At 49.1% G+C, this 15,958-nt stretch overlaps 1 protein-coding gene across 4 annotated transcripts in view; it reads right to left on the reverse strand.

The window, feature by feature from the left end:
- The window catches only part of DDB1 (damage specific DNA binding protein 1), a 29,262-nt gene that overhangs the window by 3,589 nt on the left and 9,715 nt on the right, over positions 1 to 15,958 (reverse strand). For all 4 annotated transcript variants that reach the window (XM_045039379.1, XM_003993422.6, XM_045039380.1 and 1 more), the window contains 14 exons: positions 15,672 to 15,774; positions 12,071 to 12,146; positions 11,866 to 11,974; positions 9,757 to 9,935; positions 9,496 to 9,659; positions 9,305 to 9,412; positions 8,946 to 9,153; positions 7,888 to 7,983; positions 7,675 to 7,786; positions 6,599 to 6,722; positions 6,079 to 6,243; positions 5,263 to 5,357; positions 577 to 747; positions 111 to 220 (listed from right to left, as the gene is read on the reverse strand). In XM_045039379.1, coding sequence (XP_044895314.1) covers positions 111 to 220; positions 577 to 747; positions 5,263 to 5,357; positions 6,079 to 6,243; positions 6,599 to 6,722; positions 7,675 to 7,786; positions 7,888 to 7,983; positions 8,946 to 9,153; positions 9,305 to 9,412; positions 9,496 to 9,659; positions 9,757 to 9,935; positions 11,866 to 11,974; positions 12,071 to 12,146; positions 15,672 to 15,774 — 1,820 coding nt within the window. The remainder of the gene's footprint in view (positions 1 to 110; positions 221 to 576; positions 748 to 5,262; positions 5,358 to 6,078; positions 6,244 to 6,598; positions 6,723 to 7,674; positions 7,787 to 7,887; positions 7,984 to 8,945; positions 9,154 to 9,304; positions 9,413 to 9,495; positions 9,660 to 9,756; positions 9,936 to 11,865; positions 11,975 to 12,070; positions 12,147 to 15,671; positions 15,775 to 15,958) is intronic.

Below are 15,958 nucleotides of genomic sequence, written 5' to 3' on the forward strand. Positions count from 1 at the left end.
ACTCTACCTCAGTGAGGAGGCGCGCTGACACCGAGAAAGGACCCGACGTCCTCATCCACCACTCGGGGGCCCTGCCCCCCGCCCCGCCGTCCCCAAAGCTGGTCACTCACCTATCCTTCTGACACACAAACAAGTTAAAAGCATTTTCAGCCCCCAGGAAATTGTCGTCATCCAAGATTTCGACAGCACTCATCCAGTTAGGATTGAAGTCTCGAGCAATCTTCAAGTAGGTAAGGTACAACAAGAAAATATAATCAGCAGTGTGTAACGGAAGCGAGTTCTCCGACTGGTCTTTTGGCCAGAGGCCAAGAGCCCGCCCCGCGGAAGAGACGGCCCTGTGTTTAACGACTGCCGCTCTACGGAGACGCTACCCCCCATCTCCGGCCAGTGCCTCCCAGCTGGCTGCAGCTGAATGGTGAGATTCAAGTGCCAGGGGAGGGTCCTCCGAAAACACCTAACCAAAGCAGAAAGGATGCTCCGGGAAAAACCTGCCCCCGCTGGGCTTGATTACCCCTCCCCACCGCAGAAACACTCGCGGAGGCCACATCGTGAGAAGTCTGCCCCCACCCCAACTACCTCTTCAAAGTTCCCCTCCATGGGCTTGTAGGCAAGCAGCAGCACTGAGCGCATCAGGTCGCCCACCAGGATGAAGTCGCCCTTGGTCTTCAGGTAGAGGGCCATGATGTTGTTGTAGTGATTGCACTCGGTGCGAAGCTCCTTCTCTGTTGTCCACTCATAAAGCCGCACCTGGGAAGGACATCTCGTCTCTCTCAACCCGAGGGGCCCCAAACCTCTCAGAACGGCCCCCGTCCCCCTCTTCAAGCCTCCACGTGCAGCACCATTTACCGAAGTGCAGTATGGGAGGTGAGCCGGCTTGCTGCGGAACTTGCGTGAATATTTTATTTTGGTATCACACACTTACGAGATACGAAAATAGAGTGAGCACGTCAAACTGGTAATAAAAAGTTTTCCTTTACATAAAAAAAAATGAGTCCAGTGTCAAGAAAGATACCAAGTAAACAGCAACGCAAGCAATACTAAAGACACAACAAAAGATGGTCTTCTCGTGACTGACAGTTGAGAACTGACCTACAGAAGTATTTCTGGAGAAAGAAGATCCATCTTTATCAGGAAGGAACAAGATCACCTCCCAAAGAACCGTCTTTTCTGAACCCTTCTCAGAACATATGTTCTTAGAACATTCTGACGTGAACCCAATGAGCAGAGAAAATGTAATAGAAAGTCCAACAGAAACATGGTCAAATAACTCAAGGACTCTTTCAAATAACTGAAGGCTCAGGTCTTTATCCCAGGGTCGTGGGATCAAGCCCTGCATTGGCCTCTACACTGAGCGTGGAGCCTGCTTAAGATTCTCTCTCCCTCTCTCCGCCCTCTTCCACTTGCACGAGTGTGTGCGCTCAAGAAAGAAAGAGAGAAAGAAGAGAGAGGAAGGAAGGAAGGGCCCAAAGAACTAGATCTGTGGCCACCCCTCCACCCAAAGAGTTTTCCCCCCTTTTTTCTTCTCCACTGCTATGTTTCTTCAGTTACAACCACACCTCCAAACTGATGAAGATGCTTTACAGTCCAGCAGACAAACAGATACATATTCGGCACAACCCAGTCAGAGGACTCCACTCCCTGGAGAAGCCTGCCCTGACAGACCCTCAGGATCCAGGTGGTCCCGCCCAAGGCTTCGGCACATACAGGAACTGCTGGACAGAACATACTAGGCCATGATTTCTCAGGGTATGTGTAAAGAAACCAGACTCCAAAGAGGTGCCTACCCTCCAAGAGTCATGCGTGACAATTACAATGGCTACCACACCTCCATCGGCAGGGTCATGGGTACCCAGAGCCCCCCATCTTTGGGTAAGCCCACTCCAAGAGTGGAGTAAAAATGGGGCCAAACACTCAACATGCTCCCGGCAACACCCCCCACCCCCTTCACTCTCCATTCACAGTCTGTCTGCTCTGGAGACAGTCAAAACCAAGGTCAGACACCACCAAAAATCCAGGAGGTCCACTCTTTAACCCAGCAGGTTCTGTCTGCTATCTAATATGGCAGCCACTAGCCACAGGTAGCTACAAAACACCTCAAATGTGGCTAGCCCAAACTGAGATGTGCTTTAAGAGTAAAAACACAAAGCAGGTTTTGAAGTCTCTGTATGAATAACTCACAAAATATCTCCCTAATAATTTTTGCATTGACTACATGTTGAAATGATAGTTTGTACCTATTGGGTTAAATAAAATACATTCCTCAAGTCAATTTCATCTACCCTTCACTTTTACTCAGGTGACAACAAGAAAGTCTAAAATTACACCTGCGACTCCTATGGGAGCTCCGTTAGACAGCAATGGTCTAGCCACCTCCTCCCTAACCTCGCATCTCCCCCCCCCCCCCCCCACGTCCCACGCACAGGCTCTGCACCCACTTGCTGGAGCGCAGTCCCTGGGCAGCCTTCCCTCTGGCCAATCCCCTTTCTCTCAGACGTGGCTCTTTTCACAAGGACTCCGAGCTCTCTCAACTTCTCCCTGCCCCTGTCCCCTGTACTGCCGAGGCTGGAGGAAAGACAGGCTTCCGAGCACTCCCAGCCGGCCCTTTCTCACCTCCATCCTGCCTCCTTCCTGACGTGCCATCCAGAAGCCCACCCCCTCAGACTCTGCCAGCCCCAGAGCAGCCATGCACACCCCCACCCCACCACACTCCCCCACACAGCCTTCCTGGGATCCTTGGTGACTTTCACATTCATAGAAAAGGCCCAATACCGACTCCTTTCCTCTCCTCACCCCCCTCTCCTCACGTATCTTGTCCATCCAACAGTCACCCTCAGAACCTGCCACTACACGGTTCCAGAATCTTGCGTCCTTGGTTTCACCGCCTCTCAGACCACTCACAGACAGCGAGCTCCTTCTACTTCCCAGTAACCGGATACTCTCCTGGTCCGCGGCCCTCCAGGTCCTGAGGCTACGAGCCATACCTCCTGAACCCTCTACTCCCTCCGTTTCCACCCTTTCTCTCAGCTCCTTCGGAGGGTAGACACAACCAAGCGGACCGGTGCTTCCGACATCCGGGGCCCACACGGACAATGCGTCCCACCTCCCACCGGTCTACTCAAAAACACAGCTCCGGCACCTCGTGTCTAATGGACCGTTCTTGTCCACACAGAAGCGTGGAGCCGTGTTTCCAAGCTTGAAAAGCTAACAACTCTCTTGTCCTGCCACCCCTGCAGTCACCCCATTACTCTTTTCTCCCTTCAACACCAACTCCCTGAAAGCGGTTCTAACGCCAGCAGCCCTCTCCTCCCAGTCCTGGTCAAACGCTCCTCTCCCAGCTTTCCACCCCACTGCCCACCCAGAGTTGCTCTGGCCGAGGGCAGCAATACCTTCCACGGTGGCAAAACCAGAGGCCAACTCGTAACCCTTACGTTCCCTGACTTCTGACAGCACCTGTAATTTATCAATTCGCCCCCACCCGAAATTCTTTCTGTGGCTTCCAGAACAGTTTTCTCTCTTGGTTCCTCTACTTCATTCCTCACCCCTTCTGCGTTTGGCTCGTTCTTCCCCATCACCGCAACTTATGGGCCGGAGGATCCCAGGGCTCGGCCTTCTGGTCCCTCCTCCACCCACTCTCAGCATGTGGATGATCTTGGGTGACCTCATCCACACTGCTGGCTTATTTATTTTAGTGTTCATTTATTTTTAAGACCTAGAGAGACAGAGCATGAGCGGGGGAGGGGCAGAGAGAGCGAGACACAGAATCCAAAGCAGGCTCCAGGCTCTGAGCTGTCAGCACAGAGCCCGACACGGGGCTTGAACCCACAAACAGCAAGATCATGACCTGAGCGAAGTTGGACCTTAACCGACTGAGCCACCCGTGCACCCAACACACTGCCGGCTTTAAGTGCCGTGTCATAACCGCTGCCCTGCCATCTCTAGCCCATCCGGCAACCATCGTGACATCTTCACTAACGTGACTACTGAGACCCAGGAGGTCCAAAACCAGGAAACCTCTGGTTTCCTCACTGGGACATAGAAAAATACCTTTGGTCTCTGCCTCCGGTTCCTGACCTAGCGTGCTCCTAAAACCCTTGTAACTTCCTAAATGAGAGCAGCATTTTACACTGAGCTCCTAAATCCCCCGGAATTTCCCGGGTGACAAGAGTCCTTGGTTCTAATGAGGTGCCTCTTGGTGGTTCCTGGATAGTTCAGGATGTGGGCCGGTGCCCATGATTAGAAGCCTGGACCTGTTGGCCCCCTCCCCCATCCTCTGGGGAAGGGAGAGACTGGAGATTCAGTTAATGATCGATCGTGCCTGTGTGCCGGAGCCCTCTCTACCTTCTCCAGCGCCCCTGCTCCCAGAAACCAGCCGCTGCTGTCTGCATCAGCACTACAGCCCGACAGATCTCACCGCTGCTGCCCTTGGGCTCCTCCGGCCTTTCCTAAGATGTGATCTTTCCAAGACAGAAGTCCAACCACATCCAAGCATTTGCTCAAACCCTCTAGAAGTCTCCATCATCCTCACAGTAAAACCCCAAAGTCCTTAAACAGCCTATCAGGCCCCTGGCTGCCCCTCTGACCCCCCTGCCTGCCCCAGCTCGCTCCCACGCAGACAGCAGGACCGCTCCTACCTCCTACTCCTCGCACTTGGCTTCTCCGAGACACAGGCATGGCTTCTCCGTCCCTCAGGAACCTGCCCGGATGTCACTTTCTCAGCAAGAACCGCCCCCCACCCCCAACCATGTGATGAAATAGCAGTCCCCACCCCACGCTGCTTCTGGCACTTCCTCAGTCCCTGCCCCACTTTTATCTCTCATCGTCTCAAGAACAGATATGTGTACCAGCTGCTCGAAGGTCCCAGAACCAGCTCTTTGTCCACTGCTACATCTCACACCTACAGCGGACTGTTTCACGGAACCAGTGCTTCCGGGACGTACCGAGGAGAATAACACGGCTTGGCTCACCTTGTTCCGTACAGGTGGAACAGTTCCCCGCCATGGCCCACTCGCAAGCACAGGGACTGCAGCCCGCACCCTGTTCTCAATACCCACAGCGCTCAGGATCTGATAGGCACGGGGGGCTCCCGTAACCAAGGCCAAGAGCTGGGCCAACCCGAGCTCCCCAGATGCCCAGCTGCGCCCTCCATCCTCCGCACCCTGTCATCCTTAGCATCTGACACATAGGCAGCCTCGGGGAACGTGAGAGAGACACGCTCTGTAGACGATGGGGTGCAACCCAGGGCGTGACACCAAGCGGCCTCACCGTGCTATTGATGCTGGCTAACAGCTTCCCGTTGAATTCCACCATGGAGTACACGGCCCCTTTCACTTCCTTCTCAGCCACAGTCTGTAGTTTTCCTGAGGGGAGAGAGAAGAGACTCTGAGTCTCCTTTAGGAGCCCACACTTTAACTCATCAAAAGAATCCTGATTCCCCCTCTGGCTCTAATTCCTGCTCCCAAACCACGCATCTGAATGCAGGAAGCAGAGTCAGTGTCTCCTGGGGTTAACCACCACCACAGCTATGAGCCCCAACAGAATGTGCAGCGACTCCACGCTGTGTCCAAGATCTGCCGCCCCCAAAATTGCAGCTCCGACTCCCAAGATGGAGACCACATTCCATCTCAGCCATCTGAGCTGAGATTTTGGGGTTGATAGTGAGTCCTGAGAACCCTCTTGGGTAGGGGAGATGAGAAGAGACAGATGTGCACACGAAGCACTAAAGCTGCAACAGGACCCACACGGCTGAGCAACCAAGTGCAAAGCAAACCTAGGATTCCTCTCCTTCTGGCCGCTCGATTCTCTTACCCGTACTTCACCTCCCCCGCCCCCGCCCCCACCCGTCTTCCCTTCAAAGAGTAGAAAAGGAAGAAACGCAAGCTAGACTTTACTTGTGGGTCTGCCGCCCCCCTCTGTGAAAACCGATTCAGATCAGCAGCAGCTTGGGTGGCAGAACACAAAGTCTCGTGGCACAGCAATCGATCCAGGCTCTTCCGCCGCTTCACCAAGTCCCTGAACCCAAATGGTCTCACTTTCCCGGGATGTCAGATCTCTCAAAGGCTGGGGACAGTGCCCACTTACCGTCGGAATACTGAAAGACCACGATCCGACCCTGCTTGGGCTCCGCCTCTTCGGGATACACCATGGCCGTGCCCACGATGAAGTACGTGTTGGGGTCTTTGCCCAGCTTGCAGGAGACCAGGCTGAGGGCATACTCGTTCTGCAGAAACTGGTGGGCATGAAGCACTGGAAGGAGACCGGGAGGCGTGACTGGCTGCTGAGCCCCACACACAGGTACCCCTGTGCTCCAGGGAGGCCCCCAGCCGGGCTCCAAGCACGGTGCGGGTGGTGCCGGGACGCCGCCTCCAGCTGCTCCTGTCCCCTCAGCCTGTCCCCGCCCCTCACCAGCCTGTGCTGACGGGAGGCGGCCCGGCACCCCGGACTCCCGGCCAACCCAGAGGTCCCACCCCTCCTTGCTTCTCCTCCTCCTCGGATGGTCTGCCACGAGGTTTACCCAACTTCGGAACCTATGAGAGCCCAGGATCGGCTGGCTGAGGGAGGAGGACGTGGGCAGCAAATGACAGAAAGAGCTCATCTGCACCTTCGAAGGTGTGCTGGTCGATGATGAGGAGGTTGTGCACCTCCACCTCTTCCCCAAAGGAGGTCTCGTGAGGCGCTGTGCTGCTGGAGAACAGCTTGCTGGAGCTGACGCTGCTGGACAGGGCCTGAGAACACAGAAGGCACGCGCCCTCTCAAAAGGAGAACGGGAGGGGGCCGGCCAGGACCAGGGGACAGAAGTGGATCTGAATGAGGAAATCTCAAGGTTGGCAGCTCGAGGGGAGCCAGAAGAACAGAGAGCTTCGGAGAGGACACGGGGACCGAGGATAAGGAGCCAAATCCCGTATAAAATTGCCACGGCAGTCCAACACAGAAGAGCCTGAGGGTCGCTAACGGCCATTAAGACAGCGATGGCAAGTCACTCGAACAAAGCGAATGAAGAACTAAGGCAACCTAGCGAGGCGAGAGACTCCAGCTCCGTCGATGGGAAGCGCAGGAAGCAGGTGAAATGAAGACAGGTGTAAAGACCTTATGCTCTGGGTTAAGGAGAGATGGTTCCAGCACAGACGTCTGGGAGCAAGAAAAGCAGAGAACACGCGGAACTAAAGTGTCAGCTAACACCGCCACTAAGTCTATCACGTGGGGCCGCAGACTGGCACCCGTATTTCACAGATGAGAAATCTGAACTTCAGGCTTGCCCAAGGTCACACAGCTAGCAGTAAACCCTGAAGACAGTTCTGCCAGACTCCAGACCCCACCTCTTACCTGTTATGCTAACGCTGCCCCCCGTTACTCATACCTACGAAGCCCTCAAATTGATGAACCAAGAGAATTACTCATCCGGCAAGGCTACGGACTAGCAAAATCACGGACTTCCACACTTATCCCAAATTCTTCTCAACCCTCTGATGAGGGTGCCAAATCCAGCTCGCTGCCTGTTTTCATAACACGGTGTAACTGGAACCCAGCCATCCTACCTGTGTCGACGGCTGCTTCCGTAACGGCCGACTGGAGGAGTCGTTCCCACAGGGCCGACAAAGCCGCACCCATTATGTGACCCTTTACTGAAGAGTTTGCCAGCCCTGCTGTGATGCCATCTTTCTGTGTCCATGCCCTCACCTGGGTGCTGGCACTGGGCCTCAGGGCCGTGGTGCCCCCACTCGTGTCCTGGACTTCAATCCGGCTAGAAAGGACCCCGAAGCACTGGGACACTTCCTGATAGCAGATCTTCCTGGAGAACAGGTGTGGACAGTACCTCTCAGAACAGGTCTGAAGCGCCCACACCAACGCCCAGATGGCTGAGCTCCACGGCCCTCCTCCCCTGGCCCTCACCTGGGGGACTCGTAGAGGGGGACCGTGCGAATGTGCAGCTTCTGGATCTCGTCGATGGTGCCAATGGTGAGGGTGCTATTGTTGGCCAGTGCCAGGCTGGAAAGAAGGGTCTGGGTTTAGATTGAGTAGACCCAAGGAAGGAAAGGATTCTACGAGGCAACTCCGTAAGGGGAAGAAAAACAAGGCAGAATTACACTAGCTTACTCGTTAGTGGTTCTCAACTTTGACTCTATGCTAAAAATCATGAGGGGGTGGAGAAGGGGGCGATCTTGAAACATTCAGATCCCTGGTCTCACTGCCACCCCCCATCTCACTAATAAGTCTGGTTGGGCCTAGGCTGAGATTTTTTTTTTTTTTTTTTAACGTTTATTTACTTTTGAGAGACGAGTGCAAGCAAGGGAGGGGCAGAGAGAGAGGAAGACAGAGGATCTAAAGTGGGATCAGTGCTGACAGCAGAGAGCCTGATGAAACTCACAAAACTGTGAGATCAGGACCTGAGCCACTCAACTGACTGACCCACCCAGGGTTGAGATTTTTAACTGCTTTCCATTTAATGCTAAAAATGTAGCTACAGAATCTACTACTAGGATCCTCAAAATCTCATTTGCATCAGAATGAGCGAGTGCTGGGCCCCACCCCCAGGGTTTCTGATTCAGTGGAGTTTACTGGAGCTGCTGGGGGGGGGGGGGGGGGGGAGGATCATACTATGAGAAACCTAGCTCTAGAAGAATACACAATCATTTCTAAATCAAGGGTTCAAAAACCAACTAACCATCTGAATCACTAGGGAGGTTTCCTGAAAATATAGATTCTAGGGCTGAACCCCAGATCTACTGAATCAGAATCTGAAAAGGAGTCAAAAGAAATCTGTACTTTTTATAAAGCATCCCAGGGATTTCTAATGGGCAGCCAGAGCTGAGAACCTCTGTTCTACATTTCTCATCTTAGCTATTTACACAGATTCAACTTTGGGAAAAGGCTAGAGGACAAGGGTTTGAGGAAAACATCATGACGCCCTCCATCAACGGCATCTGTTGAAGAAAGAAAAAGAGGCTCACCTGTCAGGATAGCCATCAGAGTTGAGGGGACACATGTAGTTGACTTCCTTGAGGTTGACATTGGAGAAGACCAATTTGTGGTTGCTGCTGTAGATGACAGTGGGGCGGTCAGAGCAAGCAAAGACGTTGGTGGTAGAGAGAGAACGGAAAGTCCTCAATACCGTGGGCTGGGTGCCCAGAGTCACCTTCTTCCGATCGCTCAACAGGCCTACAGAAAGAACGGCATCAGGAGAGAGAAGGACAGGACACGGGACAAACAGCTGGGCCGTGGAGGTTCAAGGGCAGTGGGCCGAGGCTAAGGCCACTAACTGCTCACTCCTGATTTCTCAAAGACTCCCCGTCCAAAGTGTTCTGCTCACCCGTCTCAATGTTGAGCCCGAAGTAGAAAAGTGCCCCGTCTCCCAAGGCACAAAGGAGGTAGTGGCTGCTCTCAAAAGTGGTCATCAGGATGGAACGAGGAATGATCTCTGTGGGAGAGGGGCACGTCAAGATCTTGCTCCACATTCTGACTTGGATCCCAACCCCTAAAGGGTCCTCAGGAGACACCTACCTCCACCCAGCATCTCTTTGTGCAGTAGCTCAAAAGAGGGCAGCTTCAAGATACGTGCAGAGATGTCTGTCCACAGGCCAATGGCACAAAGAGGGGACAGCCCGTTGCTGTCCCCCAGTGGGGTGATGTCCAAGCAGGCCACTTCGTGTTCCATCTCTGTGTGGCTGAACAAAGAGGAAGATGGCAGAGGAAGGACTCCGAGGATGAACGAAGACCCAGAGAACAGGAGGGGAAAGGCAGAGCAGACCGACCAGCACACACCTGATCTGCCGGAGCTCCTGAGGGTGGATCTGCAGGTAGTAGAGGGCCCTTCCCACGGCCACCACCACCTGGCTGCTGTTGCAGGAGGCCACGCTGATGTTCTTGCCCTGAGGCTCCTTCCACTCACTGACCAGAGCTTTGGGTTCTTGAGAGACCAACCTCACAGATGCTGATGTGATCTAGGGAAAAAAAGAGCAGTGTCTCCAAGCACCTGCCGGGATCCATCCACAAGGGGGAAGGTGGTAAAGGCTGCCCTAGTGGAGCCCTAAAAGTAAACTAGGGAAGTCCTCTCCGCCATGTATTTTTCTTCCCCAAACACCTAAAACGATTAGTTCCAGTAGATGCCATCTGTCGCTGAAGCCCTGAAGAAGGCTGGCTTAAAACCACTTCCAGCTGACATACCGGGAAAAAAAGGTAACCTGATTCATTCTAATGAAGTCTTGGGAAAACTATCAACAGAGGAAGACCCTGTGACTACGGGCCTAGCAGTTTTTCTCAAACCAAAAATCAGTCTTCTAAAATAGTCAAGTTCTTTACTATACATGAACCATTAAAATGCTTTAAAATTTGGAGGTTCCGGGCTGGCTCGGTCGGTGGAAGAGTGCGACTCTTGATCTCAGGGTCATGAGTTCAAGCCCCATATTGGGTGTGGAGATTACTTAAAACTAAGATCTTAAGGGGAGGGGTGCCTGGGTGGCTCAGTCGGTTGAGCGTTTGACTTCGACTCAGGTCATTAACTACTGGTTCGTGAGTTCGTGCCCCGCATCAGGCTCTGTGTGGACAAGCTCAGAGCCTGGAGTTTGCTTCGGATTCTGTGTCTCCCTTTCTCTGTTCCTCCCCCACTTGCACTCTCTCTCTCTCTCTCAAAAATAAACATTAAAAAAAAAAAATTAAAAAAAAAAATTCTTAAGGGGAGCCTGGATGGCTCAGTTGGTTAAGCATCTGACTCTTGGTTTCAGCTCTGGTCACGATCTCACGGTTCGTGAGATTGAGCTCCACGTTGGGATCTGTGCTGACAGAACAGAGCCTGCTTAGGATTCTCTCTCTCCACCCCTCCTCCATCCTCTCAAAATAAATAAACGTTAAAAAAATAAAACCCTTTACAAAAGGCTACGAAATTATGTTGAAATAAGTTTAATGAATCTATTTCATCACTGAAATAAAATAAAAAGCAAGTTGATGACACTGTAATGTCATTGATTCATCTCACCTATCAAAACTGAGTTCCTATTTAAAGAGTAAAGCCCTTTAATAACAGACACACGAGCTGGTGCCAGTCTTCAGGCCACTAGTTAGAAAACACTGACAAAGCAATGAATCAGCATCTGGGCATCTCCCACACTTGGTCCAGAAACCAACAGAACCTTCTCTCTGGCTTTTACCAAATCCACCACTGCCGGCTGACTAACAGGAAGACCCAAGTGGATAAAAAGATGGAGACAAGTTCATTAATCCTCGGGCACACAAATGCCATGCCCGACACTGGCAAACACTGACAGTTAAGGAAAGTGCAAAAGGCTGAGAGGGATGTGCAAAAAGTGAAGAGAGCCAGGGGTCACTCCAAACTGAAAACAATGAAGGCGTGGGAAGGCGCTCAGAAATCAGGCTCCCGGGGCTAACAAGCGCAAAAAGGACACCTGACCCCCGTGTCACATATATATTTAAAACAAAATCAGAATACAGTAAGTTCTGGTTCTAACAACGTGGAGAGTGTTGCTGACAATCATATATGGATGGGAGCACTAGGACTAAATAGGTGTGTATTACTATTAGAACAAGGGAAAAGATACGTCTCATAAAATAAGCATAATTAGCGGTTTGCCCAAATATGGCACCCCAAACCATAAAAATGTTACGATCCCAGTCTATAAAAGAGAATGTGAATAAATACAATATACATACATTTCAGAAAAAAACAAAGTTAAAAGGAACAACTCCAAAATTAACCCACCACTGGGTGGTAGGTCATCGAGTAATTTTAATTTTCTTTCCCTAGGATTCCTGTTACTTTTAGAGTCATAACAATGGACTGTCTTAAAATCCTGTGGTGCTCTAGACTGCACTGTAGGTCAAATTCAAGTAAACAGCGCTTGCCCCTTTCTCAGTTACCTGGATAAGTTGCTGATGAGCCACGTTGCCACAGAAGAAAGTCTGCTGATCATCCACGAAACCCATCAGTTCGGTTTCCTCCACCTCCTCTCCGTTCAACATGAGAACTCTGCGGCAGAAGGGAAGGCCCAGGTCAGCCGGCCTGGCTTCCCCACCTTGCACCCTTCACAGGAGCACCTGGAGCTGGCATCAGACTCACCCTTACCTTGTCTGGCCCACAAAAGAGAGCACCAGAGTGTCATCAGTCTCCCGGTTAGGATCAGACCGCAGCGGCCACAGACCTGGAACAAAGATCAAGGAGTAAGACTCAGAGCACAGCCCAACACTCGGCTCCCCACATCTAAGGAAGGGCAGCCTGGCCCCAAGGAGCGGGAACTTTGTGGAGTCCGTCCTAAAGCTGAAATACCCACTCTGTTCTTTCCTGGCTTTAAGACCCTGAAGAAGTTATTTTTAAAACTGTTTTGAGCCTAATATTTTTAAGTTTTTCCTTTAATTTGGAAGAGGAGAATACATTTCCATGACTCAAAATCAAAATCTGTTCTTAAAATGTGTACACAGAGGTTCCATTCCTATACCTCTCCCTGAAACCTATCTGCCAAATAAGTCATCAATAGTCTCTTGTTTATTCTTCAAAAAGAAAAAAAATTTATAAGGAAATTGGCAGTATTTTACAAGCAAATACAAATACAAGAGATGTCTGGCTGTCTCAGTCCGTGGAGCATGCAGCTTCTTGATCTCAGGGTTGTGGGTTCGAGCCCCATATTGGGTGTCGAGATTACTTAAAAATAAAACCTTAAGAAATAGGTACATACGTACATATGTACATACATACACACATACGTATGCACACATAAATATACATACACATACACACATATATACATACACACACACACATATACGGATACACACACACACACAAAACAGCCTATCGTACACTGTTTGGCACCATACTTTTCCGCTTTGTATTAAGCCCTTATCAAAACCGAACAGTACTTTGTCTTTAACAGATGCACAGCATTTAATTATACAGACACACCAGTTTATTATTAAGTCTTATCTGATGGACACTTTTTCAGTATTTTGCACACAATCCCACAACAAATGATCTTGTATTTATGTCATTCCGTACATACGAAGGTCTATGGGGTAGATTCCTAGAAACAGGATTGTCTATAAATCATTAAATGCGTGTGTAGTTTTGGCAATATTACCAATAAGCATGCTTATTTCCTCACAGCCTCACCAACAGTGTTGTCAAACTTTTGGATTCTGGTCACCTGGTGAAGAATGGTATTGCTACTCAGTTCGGATTTGCACTTCCCTTACTACAAGTAAGGTCCATTACCCGTCTATGCGTGTTCTCCTACAATTTGGGGACAGGAATTTTTGGTGATCCCCTTTATAGAAATGTTTGGATAAATTAGGGAGATTAGGCCTTTGTCTATAAGGTGAAGTACAAACATTTTTATCTGGTGTGCCATTTCTCATGACTTAACCTTACAGAGTTTGGTTTCTGCCATGCAGAAGTGTTTTACTTTTATGTTGCTGAATTAACCAATCATTCCCTTTGCTTCTGTACTGGAGTCATATTTTAAAAGACCTTCCCCACTAAATTATAAAGGGGGGGTACCTAGGTGGCTCAGTCAGATAAGGGTCTGACCCTTGACTTCGGCTCAGGTCACGATTTCACGGTTCCTGAATTCAAGCCCCACGTCAGCTCTGCACGGACAGAGTGGAGCCTGTTTGGGATTTTGTCTCCCGCTTGCTACCTCTCTTTCAAAACAAAAATTTTTTAAAAATAATAAAACAAATAAAATTATGAAGGGATTCAACTTTTTCTTTTAACTTTTCTATAGCCGTTTTTTAAAAAAGAAATTTTTATGTTTATTTATTTTTGTACAGTCTCCTTTTTACATGAAGTCTGATCCATGTGGATTCTAGTAAGGTATACAAAGCACAGCACAGATCCAAACTCATCTTTCCCCAGTTGCTGACTGGGAACACCATTTATTAAAAACCATTCGTAAAAGAATCATCTTGGGGCATGTGGGTGGCTCAGCTGGTGGAGTGTCTGACTTGGACTCCGATCATGATCTCACAGCTCGCGGGGCTCACTGCTGTCAGCACACGGCCCACTTAGGATCCCCCGTCCTCCTCTCTCTCTGCCCCTCCCCTGCCGGTGCTACCTCCAACATAAACAAACATAAGAAATCATCTTTGGGGCCAGTGGGTGCCTCAGCTGGTTGAGTGTCCAACTCTTGATTTCGGCTCAGGTCATGGTCTTACAGGTTGTGAGATTGAGCCCCTGGTCAGGCTCTGTGCCGACAGCACAGCACCTGCTTGGGATTGTCTCCCTCTCTCTTCGCCCCTCCCCAACGCATGTGTGATCTCTCTCTCTCTCTCTCTCTCTCAAAATAAATAAACTTAAAAAAAAAATCATCTCTAGCTCACTGAACTGAGACACCACCATTGTATACTTAATTCCCACATGTAACTGTGTCTATTTCTGGACTTTTTTTAAATTTCTGGATGTTTGAGTTTTTTTAATTTCGGGAGTTTTGCTCAAGGAACCCTGCCTGTTAGTGCACCGAAACCACACTTTTATTCACTGAGATTTAATGGTACATTTTAGTATCTGGTAGGGCTAGTCCCATCTCCTGGCTTTTCTTGCTTCTCCCTTTTTCCATGTGGACCCTGGATTATCTAGGTCAAGAAAAAAAAAAAAAACAAAAAAAAACCCTGATATTTTTATTGAGATACATGAAATATAAAAATAGGTCAAAGACTACTTTACAATTTCATTTATAGCATGTTGGCATGTCTTGTTTTCATCTGACCAATCTATCCTTTGAACCTTTAAGGAGTATTTTAATGTTTTCCCTGTAGAAGTTTTGCACACTTTTTATAAAGTTTATTCCTTGGTATTTTGCCTTTTTACTGCTATTGTAAATTGGCTCCTTCCCTCCACTATACCTTCGAATGGACTGTGTTTTCACATGAAAGCTATTAACTTTAGTACGTTAATTTTATATCCTCCTACCTTAATGAATTGTTGTGTAGTTTTCCAGTCAATTCTCCTGGGTTTTGTAGTTTTATGAACTCTTCCTTTCTAACTCATAAACCTCTATTTCTTTATTTATCCGTTTCCATCCTCTTATTTAACAGTCTAAATAACTTTTTTTCTGATGTGTCTCTCTCTCTATGTATGTATCTTTGGTTTTGCTTTATGATTCAATCTGATCGTCTTTCTCCTTTAATAGGTGAGTTTTAACCAATTCACATTTACTTAACATGACATATCAGATTTTTCAGACACCCATGCAGATGTATAGCTGTTCTGTCATATTACCCTGGGTCACTATAGGTCATCTACTACCTACATATCATAAAAGCCTTTCACTATATAGTCTTTCTTTGATCTTGATTATTATAATTCTCCTGGAATTTAGGTTTTTACTTTTGTTCTAGAAGTTCCCTTTACACTATATACACTTGTATGTGATATTCTCAGTCTCCTCTTTTTTCAGGGATTCTATTAGTTCCCTTGTAGAAACGTTCAATTTAACTTAGAAACTTTTCCATTTCTCTACTCCATTATCCAGTTTTGGTCAATAATATACATTTTCAAGTTTACTTTGGCACTTATAAATTCTACCACTGATTTGTCTTTTCCATTTTTTTTTCATTCTTCATCTGACCTGCTTTCCTCTAGCTCCCACCCAAGTGCCTTCACAACTCGTAATGAGACCAAAGATCAAGGTCACTCAAGTAAGATTTGCACCCTACATCCACCAAAAGGTTACCTTTGATGCCTGGTAAGTCAATGCTGGCATGCTCGTGGATTCCAATTCCATTTCGGATGATCCGCAAGGAACCTTCCTTGAAAGCCCCAGAGCAAGTAACCAGCTGCAAATAGAGAAAGTGTTTCTAAATACCCCCTTGCAAGCCTGGGGCCATCATACTGATGCCCGGAAAGTAAACCCAATGACCCTTCCAGTGGAGCTAAGTTTGAGGATGCAGACTTGGCAGAGGCTGATGTCCAAGTCCCTCAAATTTTCCAAGCAGACAGAGGACATTCTAGTCCAAGAAG

Source organism: Felis catus, chromosome D1 (genome assembly GCF_018350175.1).
Source record: "Felis catus isolate Fca126 chromosome D1, F.catus_Fca126_mat1.0, whole genome shotgun sequence".
NCBI lineage: Eukaryota > Metazoa > Chordata > Mammalia > Carnivora > Felidae > Felis > Felis catus.